The sequence below is a fragment of the Netta rufina genome (assembly GCF_964035555.1).
Source record: "Netta rufina genome assembly, chromosome: 9".
Lineage (NCBI taxonomy): Eukaryota > Metazoa > Chordata > Aves > Anseriformes > Anatidae > Netta > Netta rufina.
Window position 1 is genome coordinate 18,042,051 of NC_140132.1, and position 27,999 is coordinate 18,070,049.

General features: G+C 38.9%; 2 protein-coding genes across 2 annotated transcripts; both read left to right on the plus strand.

Moving 5' to 3' along the window:
• Positions 1-1,365: 1,365 nt before the first annotated feature.
• HRG (histidine rich glycoprotein) lies at positions 1,366-11,122 on the plus strand (the record flags this gene model as incomplete). The annotated part of the gene is made up of 9 exons (XM_084292150.1): positions 1,366-1,563; positions 3,943-4,050; positions 5,029-5,116; positions 5,580-5,746; positions 7,477-7,593; positions 9,088-9,174; positions 9,666-9,712; positions 10,109-10,307; positions 10,367-11,122. 9 exons carry the CDS (start codon positions 1,366-1,368, stop codon positions 11,120-11,122), a joined length of 1,767 nt encoding a protein of 588 aa, XP_084148276.1.
• Positions 11,123-13,146: 2,024 nt separating this feature from the next.
• KNG1 (kininogen 1) lies at positions 13,147-27,704 on the plus strand (the record flags this gene model as incomplete). Its single annotated transcript, XM_084292151.1, has 10 exons — positions 13,147-13,341; positions 15,839-15,949; positions 16,914-16,998; positions 19,184-19,356; positions 21,048-21,155; positions 22,327-22,408; positions 23,512-23,684; positions 25,105-25,212; positions 26,152-26,241; positions 27,072-27,704. The coding sequence occupies 10 exons, from the start codon at positions 13,147-13,149 to the stop codon at positions 27,702-27,704; spliced, it is 1,758 nt and encodes a 585-aa protein (XP_084148277.1).
• Between the last annotated feature and the right edge of the window lie 295 nt (positions 27,705-27,999).

Sequence of the window (27,999 nt, forward strand, 5' to 3'; positions counted from 1 at the left end):
CAAACTAACTATAAAAGAATGCCACTGCTTTGGCTCTGGGCATTTTTGAATGTGATTTCTCAGATGACAGACATGCTAAAAGTTGGCTTTCATTGAATAAGAATTAATTTAATGAGGGTTAAGTGTGATTGCCCACAATATTTCTTAGCGTTTTTCACAAAAATAAGTCAAAAAAAAACCTTCAAAGTCAAACATGTAAACCCAAGTCAATTATGCAGGTAGCACCTTTTTCTGTAAGAAGCTGATCCAATCAGCTTCTTACACCAATCTGGATTTGGAAAATTGATCTGAATCTGACTTTGTCATTTTGGGCTCACGTTGACTTTTTGTATTTTCTTATTCAGAGGTTGAATTTTGTACTGAAACCTTAGCCACTCCCTGACAGTATCATTACTGCCATTTAAGAAAGTCTTGAGCTATCCTAAATAAAACATTTTGAATAAAACAAGACAATATCTTCTCCTTTCTGCTTTGTAGAGAATACTGAGATATCCTGCGAAAGCTATGAATATTACTATGCACTGAATCGTTTTAATAAATACTAAAAAATCAGCAATTCCCTAAGTAAGTCTTTTGAAAGCTACTACAGCCAAAGAGCACATAAAACTACTTAGACTGAGTGCAAAGTTAGATTTATATCACTTCATGTCATGCCTCAATTGTGTTGGTATTAAGCCAGTCAATCCTATTCTGTGTGCTGTTCTGAAAAGATGTAAAGCTGATGAAAATCTGCTCAAAATTTTCCCAACCTGGAGGAGTAGCAGGTACTTACATAGAAGCTATAGACCACCTGCTTGCAAGGGCACATTGGGCTACAACCCTTCTCCAAATGTGAGTGACTTTCTTGTTTCCCTTTCACTGGTTCTCTCCTCATTAAGGACCTGCAACAACAAGGATACGGATATAGCCATAATATGACCACAAATATCTCAGCGTATTTGTATTTCAGCTATTTTCATAGTAAACAAGAAACCAAGATTGCATAATACCTGCACACATAAACTAGACCATCCTACTTAGAGGCTCATCAGCGTGTTGTTAGAAGCTAAATATTCTTCATAGTAAAACACAATTGCACAATGCCTGCTTAAAGAATCACAAACATACTCCCTTTGATGAATGGTCCAGAAAGCACTGTAAGGACTACTTTTCTCAAAATCTGCTCAATCACTATGTAATCATTTACTTACTGTTTGTAAACATTAATCCAGGGCCAAGGTAATAGCCTTGTGACACAACACTTAAATTTATATAAAACCATGCCCTTTTAGCATTCATTTACAACTTCTGCAGACCACTCCGATGTAAAGCAGACAACTGGCTTTATCAGGGCACGGGCAGTGGTGACCTAACACCACAAACAAAATGCTGTATCTAACTTCATTTTTTTTCCTAACACTACTGCAGTGCTATAATGCCCAAACCAAAACAAGCCTTACACCTACAGACTGCAAGACCGTCGAAGCAGATGCAGGAGTGGCCCTGGATTTGGTCAACAGACATCGCAGAGAAGGTTATGTTTTCGGTTTGTTCCGTGTTGCTGATGCACACGAGCTACGTATAGTAAGTATCAATTAAAAAGCTGATTTATACAGGATGGTGATTTTAAAATAATGAGACAGATCATTAAAAGCTGATAATTATTGTTTTTAACAGAGCAATGCTGATGTAATTCAATGAATCAGCTGTGATTTATGCTATCACAGTATTAATTTGTGCATGATTTATTGTGTGTAAGCTTGATTTCAAAGGACGCTGACTGCCCTCTATTTCCTTGGCTGACCAGATGTTAGCATAGGAGATGCTCTGAACAGCTTTATATAATACTGGAAATTAATCTGTCTGCTCTGTTGTCAGGTCTCAAATGTTACGTTCATAATTTATACTCAGAGGGTTTCTTCAATCTGTGAATGTTTAACATGAATTAGATCAATGTATACTTCATGACAGGTATTTTGTTTTGATCTTAATTTTGGAGATTGCTGGGTAACTGCAGAGAATGGAGAAAAGTTGAGGAAGACAGAGGAGATGAAAATACCACTCTGCAAAAAGGGGAACGGCTGGATAGAGAGCCTACATCAGTCATTCATTTCCCACTTCATAGGTTCCTTCCTATTGCTATTTCCTAGAGAGCATACATGAGCTTTTCTCAATCATTGCCTGCCTAAATGCCAAAGCAAATCAATAGCCAAAAAAGCAACAGAACACACAATTTCTTTAGCTATTAGATAAAAGAGATCAAGGAAACGCAAATTTACTGGTACACTTGGCTACCTTTTAACTGCTTGGGTTGTCAACAACAATCTGCACATCTGCAGTGTTCATGAGCTATATTACACACTTCACTACGGCAACCAAAAAAAAAAAAAAAAAAAGCTAGTTTTGATGGAGCTGTTTAAAATTAACTGCCTGTTAAGAGGAGAAGAAGCTCAAAAAGAGACTACAAGTTTTCAGGTACATTTTCAAAAAAAAAAAATCAGAACATTCTGTTTTTGAAAGACTAGGATATGGGGAGTGATACTAATTGATTTTCATGCAATAGCCAGATGATTGAAGAGCTCATCTAGGATGCAAACAGTCTTCTCCAGCATAGAGAAATCACAAATTATTGGGATTTATAAAATAAAATAGTGATGCTCATTTATACAATAAAATATTCTCCCTTATGAGAGAACAATCATGTGGCTAGCAGGCAGGACAGGTGCCAGGAGAGCTACGGTTCTGGTTTCCTGGTTCTGCCACACGTGTCTTTGTGCAAATCACCTAGCCTTTAATTTTAAAATAGAGACATTGCTAAGCCATATGCACACTGCAAAACTAATGCTTAACATGACAGTGGTGGATACTCACTAATAAGAATATTACACTAGACTGCTGGAATTCTTTCCCAAAGTCTTGTTTATACAGAAACACTCTGAAAGAGGAATCTGAATGGATGAAATTTCATAAAACCTGAGGACACTTATTCACTGTGAAGGGCTTTGCATCATTTTATCTAAATGATAAAATGAAATATGTCTGTTTTCATTCTGAATGTCCATACAGGGGTTGCTTGAAGTTTACATAATTCATTCCAAATGTGAATTGAGATTCCTTTCCCCGCAGACAAATACCATACTGTTTCTGTGGACCACAGTTAATTCTTAATATCACATTCCATTACCCTGGCAGTCAAATCATTATTCCCTATCCTACTTGCTCCAGAAATAAAACATACTAGAAGAATTTCAGAGCTAAGGTTCCTGACTTTACAGAGATATTTCAGTTTTGTTGTATCGCTCCCTGAATAAACAGGGCAGGAAACAAAATTCTGAAGCGGCATCTGGTCACTAAGGTCATCTGAAGTGGATGTAGTTGTAAAACAGGCTGTCTAGACAACAGGTTTGCTAATAGACCAATGTGCTCAATGTAAAAATCAGGAGGGAAGGAAAACTCTTCATCGTTAACATTTTCCACACGTGATGGACACCAGGTTAGAAACAGACTCTTCTCATAGGTTCTCTACAGAAGGTTAAGAGGTAACAGCCATAAGCTGCATGAAGGGAAATTCTGACTTGATATAAGGCCACACAAAAAATCAGAGAGCAAACAGTTAAGTACTGGAACTGCCCAGAGAGGCTGTAGAACATCTGTCTTGATGATATATCGAACTCAGCTGGACAAGGTTGATCTAACTTTCATCTAATTTTGAACCTAGCTTTGCCTTGAATGAGTGGCTGCACAAGATGACCTCCAAAGATCCCTTCCTGCCTAAACCGTTCTATGATTCTACCCTTTTCAGCTCAGAAAAAAAGTTCAATACAGAACTGGGGAAGCTACATTAAAGATGAAATTTACCTACTTATTAAAAAGTTTCTTTCAGACCAAGCTTCCTGTGTGTATACATATAATATATATTTATTATAATATATATGTATTTTTTTATCTGTACTTCTCTTCCAGAGAAATTCATCAGTTCTTTTCTTAACTTTGGATGTGCTGGAAACTGAATGCCCTGTAATATCTGGAAGACATTGGGAGTCTTGTGAATATGGTGACGTCTATTCCATGGCAAGTAACAGCACCCAGGCAGACTCATACGTCAATATTGCATTAATTTGATCTTCACCTGAACTGCCCAGAAATTCACGTGCTAATACATCTTTAAGTGAAGACTAGGCTTTAATATGGCTCACTATAAAATAACATCTATTGGATTCTAGAGTTGTAAAACATCAGCTAAAGGTTTGGAAAAGGGGTGACTCATCAAATAAAGCACAACTGTTTTTAATTAGTTGTCTTACAGGAGCTATACTCCATTCTTCCACTGCTGGTAACAGAACTTGAGAATAAATTGCTAACAACTAAAAGGCAATAGAAATTATTTTTTTAAACTCTTATTCCTAGTTTATAAGCCAGAAATGCCTGTGTTATACTTAGTCAGTTGTATGTTGTAGTGTTTGTGGCATGACAATGTAAAAGACGGGCAGCGTCAGTACACACAGGGTACGTAGCAGTCCTTGCCCTTATTTGTTTCAGTACAATGATGCAGTCTGGGCTGGGAGCTACCTGTGCAAACTTTATTTAAATAGGAGAGTGGTGATACTACCACACAGGACAAAGCAGGAAGACCATGAGGAGAGAAGAGAAAAGATGTCATTTACTCTTTTTATTAAGAGAAAATGAATGTGAGAAAAGGTTCATCCACTCTTTGATAAAGATTTATATAACCTTTGAGTATCCTAAGTTCCCCTGCTAGCTACTATTATCTCACTGTAAATAAGTCTTAGAGTGACTGAGAAGGCTCTATTAGTTTTCCCTGGTCTCCTCAGTCAGGCAAACTGAAAATTAAAATAAAGTCTTTTGTTGGAGACTTGTACCTAAACACAATCTTTGAATGGTACTAGATTAAACATTCCATTAACAACCACATCTGTTATTCTTAGAAATGCTGAACATTAGGAGGAGGCATCATTTCTACAATCAACTATATCCAATTAAATCCAATGAAAATAACATTATGGTCATATATTCTTTTTCCCCCCTCAGGACTTCGGGCAATGTAAGATTATCATGCATACGAGCCAGCTGTTGAAGAAACCTCAACTACATGGATTTAATTGTACACTAAGTCCAGGTAAAATAACCACTGTTGGAAGCTAACACACACCACAAACCAATCTCATCTGTTTACAATTCAGATTGTAGATAATTCCAATGGTATGTTAAGAATGAGTAATAGAATTAAGAGTACCCAGCTCTTCTAAACTGACTTTATTGGTGTCAGATGGTATCATCACTCCAGCCCACCAAAACTTGACAATGAGCATCAGAAAAAAATTAACTTGGAAAGAATGCCCATTTCAGGGTTAAATTCTAAAGCTGAGCTAGAAGGTGTATAAGAATATATATTTTCACAGTAGTCTTTTTTTCACATGACAGGAGAAACCTGTATTTGTAGCATGAGAGATAGGTATTTCACCTCCAAGGAAACACTTGGTATTTCAACTTCTTCTTATGAGGTCACATCAAAGATACATACACAGATTTTACTCCCTAGAGTATCTATTGCAACATGACTAACTTCTCTCTTTTTATAGTTCCTCCCAATTTAATACAGTGCAAAGACTGTCTTGTAAAAGGTGAAGTCTTAGAAGTCACCGAGCAACATAAAGATATGGCTGCAAAGGCCCTGAAAAAATTCAACAGCGAGAGCAACCACACAAACTACTTCAGTGTCCTCAAAGTTGAAAAGGTTTTAAAAACGGTAAGTGGCATTTTGTCCTCGAACTACTTACAAATGACATTTTGGGAGCAGATCCAAAAACATAGGCCCAGAACTCAAGTCCTTTTAGGATCAGAAATACTGCATGTAACCTCTCAGCATAAGTAATCTGCTTAAAATTGAAGGTCCTACTTCTGCAAAGTCTTATCAACTTAATTTAGGCATGTGAAAGCAAAAAGATTTCTCATCTGCTGAAAACCATGGCAGTGGGATGGCATTCCAAATGCCTGCCTTCCTTGGGTGCATTTTTTTTTATATTATTATTTATTTTTAATTTTGCATGCCTATTTACCTAACATATTCTAACATACAAGAGTTTATTTACTACAAACCGTAGTTCATCAAGATGTACAGTCATGTGCGTTATCACAGCCATACATCCTGGCAGACGAAGCCAGATAACTTTTTACTATTAGAATATTTAGCACGCGGGTGCAACACTAAGTGGAACACATTCAGAATAATTTTGGCTGCTGCAGAACAGAGCAGCACTCTGAGAGCTCTGAAGGACTGGAGGTAAATGTGTCTCTGTGCTGTAACTCCTGGGAACTACTGGCTCTGGTAAGTAACTCCTCCATCTCTGAGTGATGTTGACACAAAGGCTTACCTTTTGGTTGTTTAGAAACCTAACTCTTGCACCACCATTATTTCTTGCTGGTAGATACCGGAGACCTTCACTTAAACAGCACAGGATCGTTCTGTACAAGTGTATCAGTTCAGGACACCTCTGTTATGAGGTCCCACGGCCCCTTCCATAATACATGTTGTTCCCAGAACCTGCCCAAATTACAGCGTGCCAATCCCACCTCCCTGCAGAAACTTTGCACGGAACCTTAACAGTGTTCTGCACTGTTGTCCCATGCAGGACGTATCCCTCCTTGCACTCAGCCCATGGCTGTTTTCTATTTGCCTGGATTCCAGGATTTCTCCCAAGCCATTTTGTTTTAATTTGTCTTCATACTTCTCTGTCTTTAGCTACAGTGAGAATCCCTACTGTACCACTAGATTTCAGTAGACTGTGTACCACCTAGAAACTATGAAGTTTGATTAAAAAGTATACCACAGAGTATGTGCAACTACTTGTAAAAATTCAGTTAAACCAGTGAAACTTGAGTGCATGCATGCTATGGACATCTTCAATGCAGACTTGAAATAAACTACTACTGCAGTTGAAACTTAAAGTGAAGCATCTCTTCATGGATTCTAGCAGGATCACAAAGGCCTTCTGTTCGTATGGAGCAATGCCTTCTCTATGAATAATGCTGCTGACATTAGAGAAAGCAACAACCTCAAAGAAACTGGCAGAATTTCATCCCAAATTAACATCAGCACTGTAGTACTATGCACTTCCATCTCTGGAAGGGGGTGGTTGCCATTTTCATTGGAGCAGCTGTTCAATTTAGGGAGAAGACTCTAAGGGCTCTACTTCCTAAAAACACAGGCTGTAAGAGATTTTATAATACCCACATGCCAGACAAAGAAGCAAAGCAACCATCTCCTGGAACTCCTATAAATGAGTGAGGAAAGCGAGGTATAAATAATCGAATCCATTTTCCTTACTGAATATGCATGTGTGTACGAACTTTTGAACAGCACAGGTAGTGAATGCATGATGTAGGCAGGATTTTGATGAGTATAGAGTATAGTTGCTTTTTCAATTACAGAAAAAAGAAAAACCACCTGTCACACTTTTTCTTTGACTTCTGTTTCAGACTGACTCCAATGAAGTTCTCACTTTAGGATTCTCTGTAAAAGAGACCAACTGTTCCAAAGATGTGCAACAGACACAGGAGCCACTGGATTGTGACATTCTGGATAACTGGCATGCTGTGAGTAAAGTTTTTGAATGAAAAATGATGGAAGGGGTAACACCAGGAAGATCTTATCACAATGATTCCAAACATTTCCTGTAAGCATGCACCCAAACTCAAAATTCAGAATCCAGCATATCAAAGTGCAGATCCCAATGTCACAGGTACTCCTTCTTCTCTAAGGAGCCAATCTCAAATCCAAATGTAACTGGAGTTGCATATTTCAGATCTAGAGCTCAGGTCTTCTCTTTGGATCTGGCTTTCACCTTCAAATTGTGTCCATTCCCCTAGCAAATTATTCATGCGATCTTCATAAAAAACATTTATACTAACATGACTCATAGATTTTGAATGAGATATATGTACTGTGCCATCCCAGTGAGCCCAGGATTACTTTTTTCTCCTCTGCTGCAGGGGAACATAGGGTGGAATAATTCAGGCCTATCTACAGATAATTATCAAAGTACTCTCTTCACCCAACCTTCCCTTTACAATAATAGTCAGCAGCAAATAAAGTACTAGGCAGCAGCAACAAACCAAAATAAATTATTCCACAGAAATGAAATGGAAGGAATGGAATAAAAATATGGAAAAAATAAAACTTGCAGAGCTGACAGGGTTTTTATGTAGATCCATTTCAATCTCTGGTTCCTTATACTCCAGAAGACTGGAAAGGATTGTGAATAAATTGGTGGCAGAACTAAAAGCTCACTAGAATGAAGCACAAGCCAGATAGCCAGAGGTTCTGAATTCTGTTCTCAGTGCTGACACCACTGTTGTGTGTGTAAAACATTATTACCATTTGTAATCACTGGTCATAATAGGCTACTAATGGCCCTAGCATGTACTAAGATAAAGCAGCTGCTAGAGAACGCATACACAGATTATTTTCTATCATTGATAGTAATGATTGTGATATTTCTGTAATGACAACGTTTGTTATCGTTTCCTGAGTTCTGTGCTCTTTCCACATGAGCAGTTCTATGCATGATGACTGGACAGTCACTGCAAATGGGATGCTAAGGGAAGTAATGCTAAAAGATTACAATAAATTACTTCTCAGAAATAAATACAGAAAAAAAGCTCTACATTGAGCTTCATCTCAAACAGCATAGCTATGCAGTGTCTGGTTTTGAGGACTTTGAGCAAAGTTACTGAGTAGCCCAGTCTGAACAGATGTTTGACAGAAAAGAACAAAAATCAGCCTGTGTAGATATTAGTAGATGACTAATTTTTACAGACATCAAAAGAGAAGAAAGCTGGAGAGTGTGGCAGCCCTCTAGATGCATATGAGGAAGTGGTCTTCACAGACGAGAACACTCAAAAATTAAATATATTTTATTCATTTGTATCAAGTATCATTGGCCAGAAAGCTCAGGATCTAAGTTATATAAACATACTTAGGTATCAAAGGAAGTAGCATAACTTTTAAAACATTGACCTTTCAGTGGCTTCTATTATCTCCATCACCTGAACCCAGATGGGCATTGTTTTTTCTTTTGTTTTGCTCAGCAAAAGGGATTCTGCAAGGCACGAATCGCCAGTGATTCAGATGCTCCCGACAGAACAGATATAAGCTGTGAACTCTACCATCCCTGGGTATGTACTGAATTACTGAAACGTCTCTGGCTATTTCCTAATGCAGGCTATTGCAGCCTCAGTCCAGCCTGACAGAAGAAAGGTTGCAAAGGTTGTTTATGCCCCGTTATTACTCCCCGGGTGTGATGCAGCATGCGAGGACGGACTGGCTTTTGACTACTAGGTCAATCAGAGGATTAATTAGCATCGAGCTGTCCCCACTGCTTCCTCTGAAAGTGTCTTCACTCTAATCATACTCCTTAGTTAAAGTGAGTAGAGATTTACAAGTTCAAAGGGAATTTTAGAAAGCACGAGGAGGGGAAATGATCTTTGTTATATGTGTTCTGTGTTCAGTCTCTTCTCCCAAGCACCAGGTGATAAGATGAGGAAACGGCCTCAGGTTGTGCCAGGGGAGGTTTAGGGTGGATATTAGGAAAAATTCCTTCACTGAAAGGGTTGTGAGGCTTTGGAACAGGCTGCCCAGGGAAGTGGTTGAATCACCATCCCTGCAGGTATTCAAAGGACGTGTAGCTGTGGTGCTCGGGGACATGCTTCAGCGGTGAGCTTGGCAGTGCTGGGTTAACAGTTGGACTCGATCTTAGAGGTCTTGTCCAAGCTAAATGATTCTGTGATTCTATAGTTGGTATTGCAGTGTATATTACAACAGCTAATCCAGTGTGGTTTTTATTTTGCTTTGATCCATTACAGATTTTGCTCAGTTGGTTAGATCATTCCATTTTGTTATGGTATAGTATTTCCAGATGCTTTCCAGTAATTCAGCATTTTATCATCTACTCCTTCTCGTATATCCTGAAAAAAATGCAGCTTTTCTTTTCCTTACAAATCACTGGAACTGTAAATGTAAACCTATTAACTCCCACCTCTCTGTCACCACTTTCTTCTCTTCTCTTAACATCTCACTTAATGAATCTCTCCCTGGTGTTTTTATAAACAGCAGCTTCACCATGGACATAGATGCGGACACTCACGCCCGGGTGGGCCACACAGACATCCCCACCATCATTTTGGTCACAGACATCGCCACAGGGACAGACGCCCACCACATTTTCAATCCAAACCTGAAGACGCTGAGCATAGCCATGGTTTCTACGGAGAACAGGAAGACAGCCACGAAGAATCTCCTCCCTACCATGGTAGACGACATAACCGCCCTCGCCCACCACACCACGGTCCTCCACCTCCTCCTCAAGAGGAACTAGGTCGTACCCCTTCTCCCTATGATGAACAACGTAGTTCTCTTCCCCAAGATGAAACAGAGCAGTCCCCTTCTCCTTCTCCCGATGATGAACAACATGGTCCTTCCCATGGTCTTCCTCCCCATCATGGACCCCACTGTCCTCCTCCTCATGGACCACATCACCCACATCCTCCTCCTCACCATGGACCACACGGTCCTCCCCATCATCACGGGCCACATCACCCACATCCTCCTCACCACCATGGACCACATGGTTCTCCTCCTCCCCCTCCTGATGGACCACATCACCCACATCCTCCTCACCACCGTGGACCACACGGTCATCCCCATCATCATGGGCCACATCACCCACATCCTCCTCACCATCACGGACCACACTGTCCTCCTCTAGGACACCATCCTCATCCCCATCACCACAGACATCACTGCAACAGGACAGGCCCACCAGGAAAGTACTTCCCCTTCCAGGTAACAGGAGCTCTCTATCGCATTCCAGTTCTAAGCACGCAGGATTCTCTCACAGCTCCCAGTGCAAAATTTCCTGAGCTATCCCACCTGGGCCCTCAATCCCCCAGTACCGATGAAGGTACTTCCTTCACTGACCCACATCTTGAGAAGATGCCAAAAATTATAGATTTTCCAGATCACCATTCACAATCAGAGTCATGCCCAGGAAAACCCAAACTTGATCTTCCCCAAATTTTGCCTTTGTTTCCATATAGCTCCATAGCACAAACTTCTTCTCCGTGACCCCAGAGAAAGTTCCTGACTTGAGGGCTGTAGGGCCAATGACAGGTGTACAATGAATGAAAATAGCATGTGGTGAAGGGGGAAAAGAATACAACGTGCAAGGAGGAGACGCGCTGAAAATAATGATTAATCCAAGCATTTCAACCTGCTTCTTGATCCCAGATATCTCAGACTCCCCTGTAACTGAGAGGTTCGATAGAATGTGCTTGGGTTCCAATCTCACCTGCGAATGATGCTCCTTTAGTTCTGTCAAAGAAAATTCACTAACACTGAAAACTACTTATCTTCATTGCCTCATAATTTCTCATTATAATGTACTTCTCTGAGGACATCTGACCACCTACCATTAAAAATAAAAAGATCCATGGTACTACATTCATTCACACTTTCTGAAGATCTAAAGAAAATAAAATCATGTAAGCATTGTTTCTTGACAATTGTCTCTTGTCACTGGGGCTGTTTAGCTGCACAGTCAGCACCCATGAGGCACAGTCTAGCATAAATTGACTAATTGTAGCTGGGTTACCAGGTTATCTAGGAAAGGGTTGAGACTAGTTAATGACTTGTGTCGTAACACTGCAGAGTGGCCTGCACAGGTGCTTTCGGTACTGCAGTTGCTGGTAGAGATATCAGAAATGCTGCATTCAAGGACAGCCCTTTCAAACAGTTCATAATTGCTCTCAGGGGAGGGGAAAAGCAGAAGCAGGTAACTCTTTCGGGTGAATGTCTTCTTTATCATTGAATATTTCCACTGGAAACTGAGTTGGGAGAAGCAGGAAGAAAGGGTACTGACATCTCTTTATACTGAAGCCCCCATCAAGATAAAGACTATTCAGACGTTCCTGGGACCCCAAAGAGTTAGTTCAGATCTGCTATATCACAGGCAAGAACATGGGGCTAATTAAAACAAACAAACCAAAAATTTTGCTCTTCAAAATAGCTTGTTAATAGCATGAAGTAAAATAAAGAGTGAGAGGTACATTGCAGAAAAAGAAACAAAATGGGGAGAGCATTTTGTGTAACTGAGTAAAGTCCATCTATTTTTCTATAAACGCGTTATAATGTACAAACACCCACAAACACCCTTATTTCTGGCATAGCTCATCCGCAAGGTCTCTGAAGCACAATTTCTTTAACCCAAACTTCTAGTGAGACCCAGGTAGAACGCAGGATCTGAGGCATTCCCAAAATGTGCACAGATTCAAAGCAGAGCTATCTGGGCTCTTCACTGCCAACAAATGCCAGATGTTCCCAGCCAGCTCTAATTCTGGCTCTGCCTAATACAGGCAACGTATTAAGCCCTTAAGCCCTTGTTCTTGGGCATCATTTTCCCACCGGTAATGATAACAAAACATTACGAAGACTGACTAAACCATGGTCCAGTGGTAGCCTCCACATGACGGCAAAGACAGTCACTTCCAAAAGCAGGGTGAAGGATGAGGGTTATCAGCCGCTGTTGAAGAGTTTTGTGACCTTTAATGATGTGCATCTGTCCAAAGACTTTTTTTTTCAGTTATGTTCTGACTTCTCAGAACTATTTCAGTCTGAGCATTGAACACCTATAAAATTTACAGTGCTGTTGTCTAGAACTAGAACTTCATTACCTTTGCGACCTTCTTGGGTGTTTTATGTAAGCCCCCTAAAGCTCTTTGCAAGTAGCAGTTTTGGTGTTAAAATAAAGGCCAGAAAGCCACAAACACTGCTTTCTCCTTTGCTCAGGGGTCATTGTGCTCAGTCTAAACCCGCGTCCAGCTGCAGCCAGTTAGCTGTTATCTTGATGGCAGGTGGATAACCTTGGTGTCATTCTGGTGCCCACACAAAGTTTGTTTAGAGAAACTCAGAAGTTTATTTGCAGTATAAACAGGGCACGATGAGAACTAACCAACCCCAGCAACTGCTCGTTCTGTTTACTTTGCTATTGGTCCTGAAAAATAGAAGAGGTAACTAAATCCTTGTCAGGCATTCCTTTTCCATTTGCTTTTTAACAAGCCTTCTCATTCAGGGGGCCTTTTTTTTGTCCAGTTATGAAACCTTTCATTGTGCTAGCACTCTGCTGTAGTTTTCTTTCTAGCAGAGCCACCCCTCTTCCATTTGAGTTTTTGGACTGTGATAACCCTGATGTCTTCGAAGCTGTTGACACAGCACTGAAGAAATATAATGGAGACAGCACTTCTGGTAATCAATTTGCTCTGTACATGGTGATGGAAGCCAAGAGAACAGTAAGTAGACTTCACAAAAAAAAAACATGTTGGAATTGTTTATGCGCTCTTAATCAGATTTGTTCCGTCTTATTCACAAAATATAGCAAGTGTGACAGCAAAATGTCTTGCAAAAAAAGTTTAAAAAAATAAAAGAAATGGCTTGCATGGTGAGATATTTGTCACCATGACAAGCAGGGATGTTCTTATCAATGGAGCGGTGGTGCTGGTGAATTGCTTATTAATGCAAGGACTAGATAATAGGAAACTTATACTACTAATAAAATGCATCTTACTTGTCCATTCAGTTTTTTCCTTTCTTTGGGAATCTTACCTCTCTCTATCATCAGTAAGGTTCTTCAGATCAGTGGTTATTAAAAAAACCTGGATGTTATCTTGAATTGCTAGTGTCATGCATTTAAAAAAAAAAAAAAAAAGAAAAGAAAGAATGACCTGATAAAGCTCAGCAGTACTGTGAATACATTGTTTGTGATATTTGATTGATACTAGTTCTAAGTCAGATGTATCTAAAGGCACTAGGTGATATTTTAGTCAAACAGGGTGACAGCTAAAATTACAGAAGAAAAAAAGAACGAAACATGATCTTTTGCCTGGAGTCCTTCTGTACAGAGTTAATCTAACAAAGAGTATTTACCTCTGAGAGGCATACAAAAATGGTATTACCATAATAATGACAAGCATTACTTTACTCGAAAACAACATTAGCATTTTTTCTACTGAATTGGATTTTCAGATGCAAAACACAAGAAACCCAGTGTCAGAAAGAATATTTTGCACTCCAGAGTCACAAGGCACTTTTTTTTTTACCCAGATAGAAGTTGACCTCAGAAAGGGGACATGAATTGCTAAATGCCTTACAGGAAACCACCCACACCTCTTGGCACCTATCCTCTGGTTTCACTGTTTTCAAAGTGGGGAGATCATAGCCTGTAGTGACAAAGACTAAAGTCTGTCAAGCCCTTAGTATAATTAATATTAAACAAATGAATAATCCCACTGTTATCACAGAACTACATGCATAAAGGCAGCCAAATGCAAACATCTTTATATCACAGCTGTAACACCAACTTCTTTCTTGCTTCCTTCTAGTAGGGCTATAACACCGCTTCCTCCTCCAAAGGACAGAAGTTATTTTCAGTATTTTACCTTAAATAACGTTCTATGTTTAAGAATACATATTTATTGCAAGTATTATTCATCTTTCCTTCTCCCAATATATTGCCTTTTCTTAAAAGATGTGAGGTGGAAACGAATTATTACTTTGAATCACTGATCAGACTGTGATGTTAAGAAAAAACAGAGAAAAGGAATCTACAAGAGAGCTTTCTTCATATTGTACATTCTTTTCTAAAAAGGGTATAGATTTTACTCATTGCTAGTCTCACAATCTTGAATGCATTAATTAAATAGCTGGTTATTACATATTCATGTACATTCATTATTGATAAGGTAATAAAACATAAAAGCTGACTGGTGGAAGACTGAACCTGCCCCAGTTAAAGACATAACTGTTCATAATAATAATGAAATAAACCAACAACAAATAACATGCAGAAACAATGTCTTTTCTCACGTGTTTCATTTATTCACTGAACTGATTTATTCCAGGTTTAGAAAACTGTAACAGACAACACAATTTGGCTCTTTAAATCCACATCCCAGACAGTATAATCTGATGCAGCTCCATAAATGTCAGTTTACACCTGCTGAGGATTAAGTCCATTATATTTTTAGAGACCCTTTCATCCTGTTTTACAGCCTGCAGCCATCACATCGCATACCTCTACTTAGGTATACTACAGAGGTGTAGCAATACACAACAGGAACTGAAAGAACACAAAATATAGTTCTGTCTTCACCTACATCAGTGTAAATACTCCACCCATGTCAACTCAGCTTCTCTTTCTTGGTACCGCTTCATTATCCTTAAATGATACTGCTAGGAGAATTAATATTAAAGTACAGCAATTGCCTGTGTTTGAAATAGTACGCTAGCAGAGCATTTTTAGTGGCAGTAAATTACTAGGAACTTCTGGCTTTGTATGTCCTCTGAAGGAAGAACCACAAATATTGCAGTGTGTTAACGTTCCCTGTAGGCAATTCCCTGCTCTGTTTATGGCGAGGAGAAAATGCCCCCTACTTATTTACCAACATCAGAAACGCTTCCACTGATCAGGCCAAACTTTACTGAACAGTTTGTCTGTATTTCATCTTATGGAATTCCTGAGACCACCCCTAAGAGCAGCTCAGCCTTTAATGCCTATAGAAAAACTGCAAGTACAGCCAAAGGCTGGCTCTGGAGCCCCCCCTTGCCCCTTTCCCCCAGTTTGGAAGGGCAGCATCAGTACCCTGTTACCTGATGTGAAGTACCCTGATGTGAAGGCAGGCTGGGCATTGCCAGGATAGGATAGTATTTACCCCTTAAAGCTCTTATCTTTTCACTGATGTCCAGATTTATCACCGTGCAAATGATGACTTGTATATTGTTTTCATCCAGGTAGGTCCTGACAAACAACTCCACGTGAAGTATCGAATACAAGAGACCACTTGTGCCGCTGAGGAGAACAAACCCTGGCAGGATTGTGATTACAAAGCATCTGCAGAAGCAGTAAGTGTCTAAACTTTTTAAAGGTTCTCTGTAGAGAAGCATCAGTGTAATGGCCAGGACTGCAGTCTCCTGGGAAATAATATAGAATTAAACTTCAGTAGCTCTGTGGCTTTTGAGAGCTGATAGGACTAAAGTACAGAACTGTTTACAACCCTGAAGTTAACCACTAATATTTGTGAGTTTACCATTGAAATCCTAAATATCAGCAGAAGGGATCATTTCAGAGCTTCAGAATGAAGGTTCACAATAAATCCAACAGAAAATACTTGCACAACGAGAGTGTGAGGGCTGTCAAACTCTCTGGTGTTTGTGTCTGATGCAAACTTGCATAACCAAACTGTCTTCATATTGGCACCAACAAAACCACTGATATGGAAGCCACTGTGGCAGAACATTTACCAGAGAGCAGTGCAAAGCCTGTCTGGCTCATGCTACTGCAGAGCACCTAGAGAGGAGGTGCAGTCAGGCCCACGTAGCGTGCAGGAACGCTACACATAGCCAGCAGGTCACTGCTATGTCACGCTGTACACATGCAAAGAAAGGGCTGAGAGTGACCACAGCATGTGAATCCATGTGGAACGTCACAATCATTGTTGTATATATTGTATCAGCAGAGAGGAAATTCCTTAAATTATGTATTTACCTAGATTTATTTATGAGGATGTGTTCACTTCCTTTATGCTGACTGTAAATTCTTCGTTTATTAACATGCATCAACCATGATACAAAGCTATCTTCCAAATTACGTGCTCAGTTCATCCTCTGCTCTCCTCACAAACAACAAAACAGATCCTTTACCAGGAACAAAACAGCAAATTTGACATAACTACAAATGTACATATCAACTTGTTTCCCAAACTGAACTTGCAACTGTCAGCTTTGCTCAACAGCTAGAGAAATATATAGCACAGTATTTTTCTTCATCAAGCAATCTTAAGACAAATGTTGTCATATGTATTTGCAGAAAACAGGAGAATGCACAGCTCAAGTTCACATTAATAATGTTGAAGGAACAAGTAATGTTTCGCAAGATTGCCAAATTGTTCCAGGTACGTAATTGTTTGGGGACAGCATTCAAAAAGTACTTTGACAAATAAGAACGGGGAAAACATCGTACTGAGGCTTTCAGGAAATCTTCAAGATAGGAGCTCCTCATCATTCTGTTCAGACACTCATAAATCATCTTGCATAAGCAACTACATGTTAAAGGTAACAATTTCACTTCACTTGTATGCATGTATAAGCTAAGTCAGCGAAGCAGAGGTAACTTCTTCTGTCTATGGAGACAACCTCATTACCTGGTGATCTAAAGTGGCATTTGGGTGTGTAGTAAGTTGCTTTAAACATCAGAATTATACCAAGTTGGATTAATTTGCTTTAGACCAAAAAGCACATCAGTAACCTAGAGATTAGATACCTCTTATCACACTTCAAATTTCTGTCCTTACTTATTCAAGTATGAAATTGGACCAGAAATGAATAGGGAAACAATTATGACAGAACTGTATCTTAATTTTCTCCAAACTAAAAGTGACGATTTCATTTCTGTTAAATCTTACCTTAAAAAATAATCTAGTCCCAACTGCATTTTTTATTTAATAAATAATAAAATCCAGTAGGAATGGAAACAAGTAAGAGAGAAACTGTGGTATATTTTAGACCTTAACAAGTACTACATTTCTTGCCTATGAGACATTCATATATGACTATTATGTTCACAGAGTAATTTTATTTATCAAAAGCAAGTCACGTTGTTTGAAAGCTTTGCAACTGAGATCTTTATGTATCTATAACTAGCATTCGTGTAAGACAAATCCAAACTAGTTTTAAAATATCCATCTAACTGGTAGCATTGAGCTAAGTACATATTAACTACAAAAATATTTACCGTGACTTCTGAAATGTTTGGCAGGTTATCTCTGGTTTTTGTTCCTTATTAACTTGTTTAAAGCTACCACGTCTGTAACTACAATCAGTGTCTTTCTAGGAACCGCAGTACACACTAACTCCATGCTCTACTACTGCATAAAGGCCACTTGGTTTCAAATACATTTGTAGGGCAATGGTGACATCTAGTTGCCAACAAAAGGTGCATGAATCTCACAGACTGCATGGGAAATTAGCATTTGGATCTTTTAGTAAGCTAAAAAATCATGTATGATTTATTAAAAAAAAAATAATCACAGATTCAGCATAAGAAGCTCATCTTGTTACCACATTATAGCAACTGAAAAAAACATATACATTTGCTCAGCTTTTATAAAAATGTGTAAAAATGTTGAGAGCGTAGTCCTTTTAGAACTGGGTGTACTGTTGTATTATCTTCTTGGTGATTACTCCCTGAAAACAGCATAATTTTTCTGTAACATATATATACTGACCCTGGACTGGTTCCCTGGCTGGTTCCGAGCTGGCATAACTGCATTAAAGCCATTTTTTGCCAGCCAAGGATCAGGCACACAAACTTTATTTCAATTCCACAGAGACCACACAATGTCCCACTTTGATTCCCAAGCTCACTGAATCATGAAATTAATTTATGTACTGAACTATAAAATTAATTTATGAAAATCCAATCCATGATTACCAGAAAGGAAAGAGAGTTAATAGGATTAGTAGAAGGAAACAGAATCCCCATCAAACTTGCCTATCGACAACCAAGTTGGTTAAGCCTGAGGGTAACACGAAGTGGTAACTGGCAGCCAAAGTGACTAGCAGGGAGAGTTCAGGCAACAAACATCTACAGTCCCTAAGAAGCTCAAAGTCAGGGCAGTTCACATGGCTGAGCCAAAATGCTCTTGTCCAAATCCTCCTCCTGAAATATTGTGAGCAGAGGAAGCAGCTGCACACAGTAGGTGAGCTCTGAAGGACCTGAAGAACATCTCTTTTAGTTGTGACCTCCACTGATTTCTTCCCGAGTTGGATGAGGGATGACCCCTCCTTGGTGGTGCCAAAACTACCTGGAAGGTCCTTCAGAGATCTCATGGCTCCTGAACTCATTTACTCCTCTGAATTAAGTTCGCTGATGGATCCAAATAAGAAGCAAGCATCTAAATACAGTGAATGTCTTTGCAGGTCCTGGAACTGAAATCTGGGTTTTGCTGATAGCTCTTATTAAAAGCAGGAAAGACTCTTGCTCATTGAACCTTCTCTTTCGTTCCCAGACATGAAAAATTAAAACCTGAGGCTTCTTTACATGAAGCCCTGCATGTTTTTGGTTTCTTTCTTTTCCAGTTCCACCCAAGGTAACGCATTCTCAGGCTGTTTGTCTTGGATGCTTTAATGATATAGCGAGCGACACCTTACAAGTATCAGAAATTCTGAAGCGAGCCATTCAGAAATTCAACAAGCACAGCAATGAAGTCAGCCTCTTTAAACTTGTGGAAATCAAGGAAGCTAAAAGACAGGTCTGTACGGGACTTTTCTCTACATGTTAAAAAAAAAAAAAAAGAAAAAAGAAAAAAGAAAAAAGGTATTTTGTTTGTTTTATGTATTCATTTCTGATTTTAAGGTGCTTTACATTTCTTAACAGAAGTGAATGGAACGCACATAGAGTGTAGACCATGTAAATAACTCCATTTGTAAGAAATCTAGAACTGTTAACCTACTGAATTTCCAGAGTTGTCAACTTTACAAACTGATTTTAAACACTTTCTCTGCAGCTGCAATTAACCAGTGTTCAGCACCAGTTTGTTTTTACTCAGTGCTGACACAGGCATCTTGTGTCATCTCAGATGTTCTCGAGTATTCCTCTTGCCTTCTCCCTGAAGCTCCAGCAGGAACAGGCCTCTCCTAGGGGCTATGCCAGCCTGTGCAGATGTCTCAAATCCTCTACAGCCTCTCAAAGAGTAGCAGGTGCCTACATTTTGGCAATACAATAGGATCTGTATGTCAGTAGCTGATATCCACTACAGGATAGCTAAACCAAATAAAGGAAAAAATGTCTGTGAAAAAACAAGAAGTCAGCATGTCACTGGCTGAAAGATTTCTGCACAGAGGAATATCTGCTTTGCAAGAAGTGAATGCTCAGGTTGCAGAAATTCCTTGTTATCTAGTATGCCATGCAACAGTTATTTCCCCATGAAAGACTCTCTTGGTGTGATGTTGCTGGAAAGCAAAGCCTCTAATTTGTTTTTTAACTAGCTTATAATAACCTGACACCAGCTACAAACCATTTTCTTTGAAGGTGTACATATTTGCTTAGCCAAAAAGCATCTTCTAGTCTCATGTCAATTTGACCCATGATTTAATTCACAGTTCTCCCTTTATTTACTGATGGCAATGATCCTCTTAGCTGAAAGACAAGCTTACACAACACTTAAGCCATATGACCAAATGTCACAGAGACTGCAATTCAGCAGCTGGAAATTAAGCTATCAAGTAATTTCTGGCCAACAGAGACTAGTCAGAGCCCTCTACTTTAACTGATCTGTGATGGAAAGCACCTATATTTGATTCTTATTTCCCTTTTTTTAATCCAATACTACCTGACACAACACTGTGACATGGAGACATTTCATGGGTGAGGATCAATAGCCACAGTGAGGGAAACAGAACTGCTTCCTGAAGAGAAAATGGAAAGAGGTCAAAAATCTGGACAAAAAAAAGGAAAAGGGGAGAAAGCCCAAAGCAGACAGAATTACAAGTAGATGACAAATGCAGGACACTCAATAACAAACGGTGCCAGCAGTGTAAAGTTACATTATGCACGTACTATTTTACTATGTCACCTACTCAGGAACATGGGAACTGCCAAGCTGCATTAGAGCAGTCATCCATCTAGAGCAACTCCCCGTCACTGGGAGTAATAAGGAACAGATTCTTGGGAAGAAAGTGCATGGAACCATGCATTACAAGGCTGCAGGCTTGCCAGAAGCAGGATCTGAACATAAACTGCATTTCTAATTACTACATGACTTCGTTTACTTCCTGTATCACAAGGACAACACTTTTTGGGTTTGTATTTGCCATGATCACTGTATGGCTTGATGTGATTCTAAAAGGGTGGAGTTGTTTTCTTTGCTGATTGAATTTCATAGTTTAACTTCTGAGTTTGTATTAGTTTACATAACACATATCTCCTAAATATCTGTTCCAGGTGGTAGCTGGATGGAATTACGTAATCAAATATGAAATTAAGGAGACAAATTGCTCCAAGGCACAATTTCAGGAGTTAACTACAGAGTGCAAAACCATTTCTCAAGGCGTAAGTAATCTTCAAAACCTGTTTATCACAAAAATATCTTAAAAAATAATGGTTGAGCTCTGACTCAAATACTTATTTATATGTATTTACAGCCTTACTTAGCTAATGAAGATTAAATCCAGGTTTATAGGTAACTGTCTATAAACTACAAGGCAGACATTTGCATGGATGACATTTTCAAGTATCTTAGCCCTAAGATCCTGAATCACAACAGGCAGCTCAGTGCCTAGCATGGTGTTAGGATGGGTTTCTCCATGTGCGCCACTTTACATTTCTCTACATTAATTTCCTTCTGCCAGATCAAACCCCTGTGCCACCCAGCTCTTAAATTCCTTTCTCTGTGAGACTGATCGTTAGCCCTATGCTGTTTTATGTATTTTAACTGGTTATTTATCCTTGCAAGGGCCTTTCCTCTTATTCTACAGTTAATTTCTTTCCTTTAGAGTCTTTGATAAGAGATTTCGTTGAAACTTCTCTGAAAACATAAGCATACATTATCAACAAGGCAGGTCTCTACCCACTTTTGTCGATCCTTTTGAAGAACTTTGACAAATCTACAAAATACAACCCTTGTCTACAACAATAAACCCGACTCCCTTTGATGTATTCATGCCCCTTAATTCTTTCCTTATTCTAATTTCAAATAATTTGAAGGGTACAGACATAAGTTTTATGGGTTTATGACATGTAAAAAAGAACAGGATCACATTTTTTTTCTTCCAGTTAAATAAAAAAAATACCACGGCAATCTTAAGCACATCATCTACCACAATTCCCTTAGAGCACTGGGATGAATACAAGCAGACCCAGAAACTCGGTAGTGTTTGATTTAATAGTTGTGTAATATTCCTTTTGGTTTTTACAGTTTGAGACAAATTCCAGTGAGTTCTCCACAAAACAGGATTCTGGTTTGTAAACCTCTCCCTTTCTTTGGAATACATACAAATAGTTTCTTCAGCTTCTCCTTTATGGTTTTATTTTCTCTGAGCGGTCTTTTTAAACCCTGACCATTTATTGGCTTTGCAAATCGTCTGTCAGGCTGCTTGCTTCCAGGATATCGAAGGAAGGATTTATCAGCAGTATGCTTGACTTCGTTAGCAAGAAGCTATTAGGATGTGAGCTTGTTCATTATTTCTAAATAATAAGGACCTTTTTTTTAATGTTATTCCAGCGTATAGGTAAATGTGATGCCAAAGCTTATGAAAGCATTCAGGCAGAGATTGTAGACGTTGCAAGCCAGTGCAAGTTTCCAGGTATGTAATTGGTGCTATCAGTTCTGAGAGTTCTACAATTTCATTGTTTTTCAGTCATAAAAAAGATAAAAATGCAAGTGATAAGAACAGATAATAACAAGAGAAAGCAATTAGTCTGAGATAAAATGGCACCGCCTCTTAATGAAGTATTACCATGGAATGTTTTTGACTTCCTACAACTATCCCATATGCAAATGAAAGTTTTATTTTATCATTTCTGTACTGCCCTATTGCTATGACATGGAGCTGGCTGCTGACTCTCATTTACAGATTAGCAGATACAAACTCAGAGTATTACTTCCTACAAAAATTAATTCCTTCTCTATCACAGACACAACCAAGTTAAAATCACATTAAATAAGTAACTCCATCTAACCTTCCGAAGAGTTCTAATGTATTCTTTTGAAAGGCAAAGGAGCTGGGGACATTAGGATATTGTCCAAAATTGGTAATTCAGCTATCGATACTACCATTATTTGTTCCATACTGCATAGTTTTACTTAAATTTCGTACATTAGAGGTTGTCTTCTTTTCCCCCGGTAAGTAAGATACTTCGAATTTTAAGTTCATTACAATCAAACCCCCAGATGGTTTCTTACTGTCACTTTTTCCTGTAGCCATCTATTTGGACACAGATTGTGACAGCTTCAGGGCTTTAGAACAGGGAGTACAGTGTTACTCTATGCAGGAAGTGCTGCATTCTCACCCATTACCCATTGGTTTGCTTTTCTCCCATAAATTATAATGATATTCTTCAACGCACCCATTAATTGCCAGTATCATGCACCACTTGTTTTCCCTGCTTCAGGTTCTTCCATACGTGTAGCTATTCCCTGCCTTTATTTGCTAGCTATTTGCAGTCAGTAAACACAATTCTTGTTTTTCTGTTACGTATCCAATGTGACACTATGTGCTTTTTGAGATAGCCAAGATATAATAATGTTGACCATATAAAACGCAAATCTATTTTGGCTTAATTTGATAGACTCAAATCTGAAGTTTGCCAGAAGGCAGGGGTTTAAGAATAACTGTTTTTCCCAGCCTACATCTATTTATGTTGAAACTTCTGTTCCTTAGATTTGAAATCTGTTGGTTTCTTGCAGCTGAAGACATGGTAAATCCTCCCACTCTCATTTGTGCTGGTTGTCCAAGGGCTATCCCCAATGACAGTCCAGAACTGAAGGAACTGCTGAAGGTTTCTATGGAGAAGTATAACTCAGAGACCAACGATGACTTCTACTATAAAGCTGGAGTAATAGAATCAGCAACAGTGCAGGTTGGGAGTCACTCTTCCTTTTAGAACTGATTCTCCATATGCCACAGAAATGAAGAACAGACCCGGCAGTGTTACTGGTCTGAGCTGAGTGTTAGCTAATGTTAATATTTCAATTTCAAATACTGTTTATCTTTATATTTTGATATGCGTGGTAACTGAGGGATCTACACACTTTTTCTGGTGAAATTTAATCCACCTTGGCTTGGATTGAAACATCTCCAGTCCTTGATTTTTTTTCTTTAAACATAATTGCTGCCTATCAGATTTCTGTATCAGTACCCCTTTTAATCAGCCTTTGTGACATTCCATAGACTTTTTAAAAGTAGAAAAGATTTATTAGGCAAAACTACTCACTTGATCCACAACACCAATACTCTGTATGTTATTTTAGGCATCATCTACAGTAGCTATAAGCTCCAAGAAATGGGGCTTCCCAATTCCCCTCATAAATCTGTTATTTCATACACTAATTCTGCTGCTAATAATACTCCAACTAGGCTCACAAGAAAACATCTGTGCATAACGAGATACACAGATAAATGCAGCTAAACAACAAGATACCAAGAGGATAATACTGGTCAGCATTTCTGTTTGCCTACTTTACTGTCCAAACATATCAAAATAGAAGTTTAGGAAAGAATTGAAGATAAAACAGTGAAGAAGTTCAGAAAATACTTTCTTAAGATCTTGTCATGAGCATGAGCAGTACCACTGGAGAATGCACTAGAAGCCTACATAAGTTTTTCCAAATAACTTATCTTACTAATAACAATTCTGCCTTTTCATCATTTAAACATTTTTCCTTCTCATGTTTCACATCATGATCAATATTAACACACATAATTTTTAAAAAGGGACTTAAAAAGACAATTTCATGTTTCTCCTGCTGTCTCTAAAGCAAGATACATTATCTCAGGCTGTGTAAAAATACTAAGACAGCTTGTACCAGGCACACTCTTCAAACAATGAGGTTTCTCTCCTTAATTCATTTGGCAAAAGCATTTATATTCAACTGAGCCTATTCACCACGCACTTCATTTTACTAACATTCAACTCTTCTTACATCATATTTGGCTCCCCGCAGTAGTGTCTCTAATGATTTCATTTGTTATTAATAAATTACGACAGGCATCCAATAAAACAAAGCCAAAACTGTGGGCCCGATATTCTGACCTCTCTCTCCCTCCTACAGTTACTATGCTGGAATTTCTGAGAATGGGAACTGGAATAAATACATGAGTTGATTAGAAGCAGACAGGTTTGCTGTCAAATATTTTAATATCGTTCTTAACATATGTTGTCCCAGGGGTCAGGTCGTATAGACTACAAGTAGTATAAGCTTGTAGAAAGCCATCTTTTCTCTGAACCCTTTTCAATAAAAATGCCTTTACCACAGAAAGCCTTCTTGCTGATTTTTCAGGTGGTTGCAGGACAAATCTACCATCTAATATTTAGAGTCCAGAAGACAAACTGTTCAAAGAATGAGTTTGAAAAGCTTCATGAAAACTGTGAAGCCACAACCAACAGTGTAAGTAATGAGGATGTTGCCAATTGTAATGTTCCTAATGGACAAATTCATTTGCACAGGAACTGGTAAGCACACGAAGTAAACTTGCATCTGATCCTGATTTCTGTTACCTCTCCCAGTAAATTTTTGCTTCAACAAGGATACCTTCGGGTGTTTGTTAACTCCAAACCAGTGACAATGGCAGTAAAACATGAAGCTTAAACTGAGTCACTCCAACTGCAGTATTGTAGTGCTCATTGTAAAGCAAAAGGGACTTTATTATGATACTAAAGAATCAAAGAAAGGAGGCTATTGCAGTAAGAAATGACTGCAGTGCTCCTGAACCTATGGCACTTTCAGCTGAGGAAAGCTGGAGATTTTAGCGTTACTGGTGCACAAAGGAATTATGCTTCTGGAGTATGTGCTGCTGATAATTTGAAAATCTGTTCCAGACAATGGAAAGTAATGTTGATGGGCCTGGAAAGCATTGGTGCAGGAGCTATTTGAGAAAGAAAAGCCTTATTTCCACTTCTTTTTCCCACCATATGAACAGTGCTTACCTCCGAGAGTTAAAACTGTTAGTACAGCTGGCATTACCTAGAAAAAAAAATTGCTTCTCCTTCCTCCTCCCCAATTTCCTGAAATTTTAGTAGAGGTAATATGATCACCAAACAATATTTTTTAGGAATATCTTGAAGATTAAATAATGCTCCAAAAGTGCTGGGCATGAACAACCCAGTCTTTTAAGATCCAATCTCCAATCCAAAGCTGATGCATCCTATAACCTCAAAAAGCTAAGCAGTTTTCTGTCTCAATACAGACCTCTCCATCAGTAAGACAGATTTCATTGGTATCCAAGTAAAATTTCTAGTATTTAAAAGTATTATTAAAAATTAATATTTTTGTGTGCACTCCTCTTTTCTGTTGTCGCCTTAAGATTTTTTTTTGTTTTGTCAACAGCCACTATTGTACTGTGATGCACAAATTTATGTGGTCCCATGGGAGAATAAAACCTCTGCCAAGGTTAACTGCTCTGAAGGCCAGCCAATGGTATGATTACTTATGATAATTGGTAATGAAGAGAATAGAACAAAGACTTTAAAGTATTTCCCCATGCCAAATGATCCCCTACTTTGTACCAAAAATAAAGGAATTCATTGTTCCTTTAAAGACCTCAGCAATGCCACACTTTCCCTCTCACCCCCTAACCTCAGCAGCTTGTGACATCAAAGTCAGTTTTGCTGTAACGTGAGACAGTGGACAACACAGTGATTACAGGAATACAAAAAAAGGCAACAGAGCAGTGAGAACATTGTCCGTTGACTGCTCCTATGCATTATCACTTAAGTTCTGAAGTATTAAGCCCCATCAACTTCTTTTAATTATTATTTGTAATTCATTGCCAAAAATGTATTTGATTGCAGGTTTTTGTTTGTTTTTAAATAAATCCGGGGATCCCCATGCTCCCTGATCAAGAAGACATACTGAATAAAGTGAACCTAATTAACCTGCATTCATATTCAGCAACTTCACTCTGCTCAGAACCTTCATCACTATCTATTCATTCATTATATATCAACTAATAAATGGCTCTCTTTTGTTTCCATTAAAATATTGTAGCCTTAACATCTTTCAAATTTAGCTCCTACTAAACAACCCTGATTTGCAGTTAGATAAGTAAGGATCAGACACTTTGTTTCAGAAACAAAACTCATGTTTTCACCAGGCATTCAGTCTTTCCCCAAGAAATTCCCCAAGTCTGAAGCTCTTGCTCTTGTTCATGTAACGAACACAGCTGATACTGCAATGTTTTTCAGAGTACACTTCTACGAAGACCTCCAGGATTCACTCCTTTCCGAAGCTTTGCTGCGCTACCACAGATGGGTCAAGCTCCATCATCTGATAGAAATGAAGAAGAAAGTCAAGCACCTGGCAAAGTAACAAAAGATGATGGAGAGCAGCAAGAAGGTGAAGGTGAACACGGCCATAAACATGGGCATAAACACAGGCATAAACACGGGCATGGGTTTAAAAAGGATGATGAGTCTGCCAGAAGGCACAGGCAGGAAACTGACTGTGGGCACAGAAGCAGCCACGGGTGCAAGCATCGAAAAAACAGTAAAAATGGTAAGCATAAACATCCCAAATCTGAATCTTCTGAGGAATCCAGTGAAAGGGTTTTTAATCAAAAGGAAACCTTCCCATCACTCAATGCTGAAACAGCATCAGAGCTGGTTAACTCAGAGGTTACAAGAAAGGAAACTGGTACTCCTGCAGAACCAGTAGATCTTCTTGATGGGTTGCCAGATCGCCCGGAATCTCCTCTCCCCAGATGTCCTGGAACCCCCTGGAAAACAATTATGGACCCATCACTTCCTTCTAGCTTTCCCCGAGAATTCACAAATGAGGATCTCTTGCCTTCTGCTGTAGATAATATCAGTCCTACAATAGAAATTTCAGCACCTCCCCAAAATGAAGAGACGAGCTTTGATCTTTCAGATGCTTTACCATAGTTCAAGTATCGGTGGATCCTCTCTAGAAGGGATACAGAGAAAAACAGAAAATTATTGCCTTTTGAGATTTATAAGATCTAAGAGGCAAAAGCTCCTGTTCTTTTAGCTAAGATACTCAAGTAGGTCACCAGCACTTCTGGGGACCTAAGACCATATATAAGTACTTTGAGTTTGCATATCTTTTGCATATTTGACAAAAACATAAATCAGGCATGGCACCAATGATTCAGAACCAGTCTAGCAAAGGGACCAGGCAAGTCAACAGCCTGCTGCTGTAGAAGTTACAACCACGACT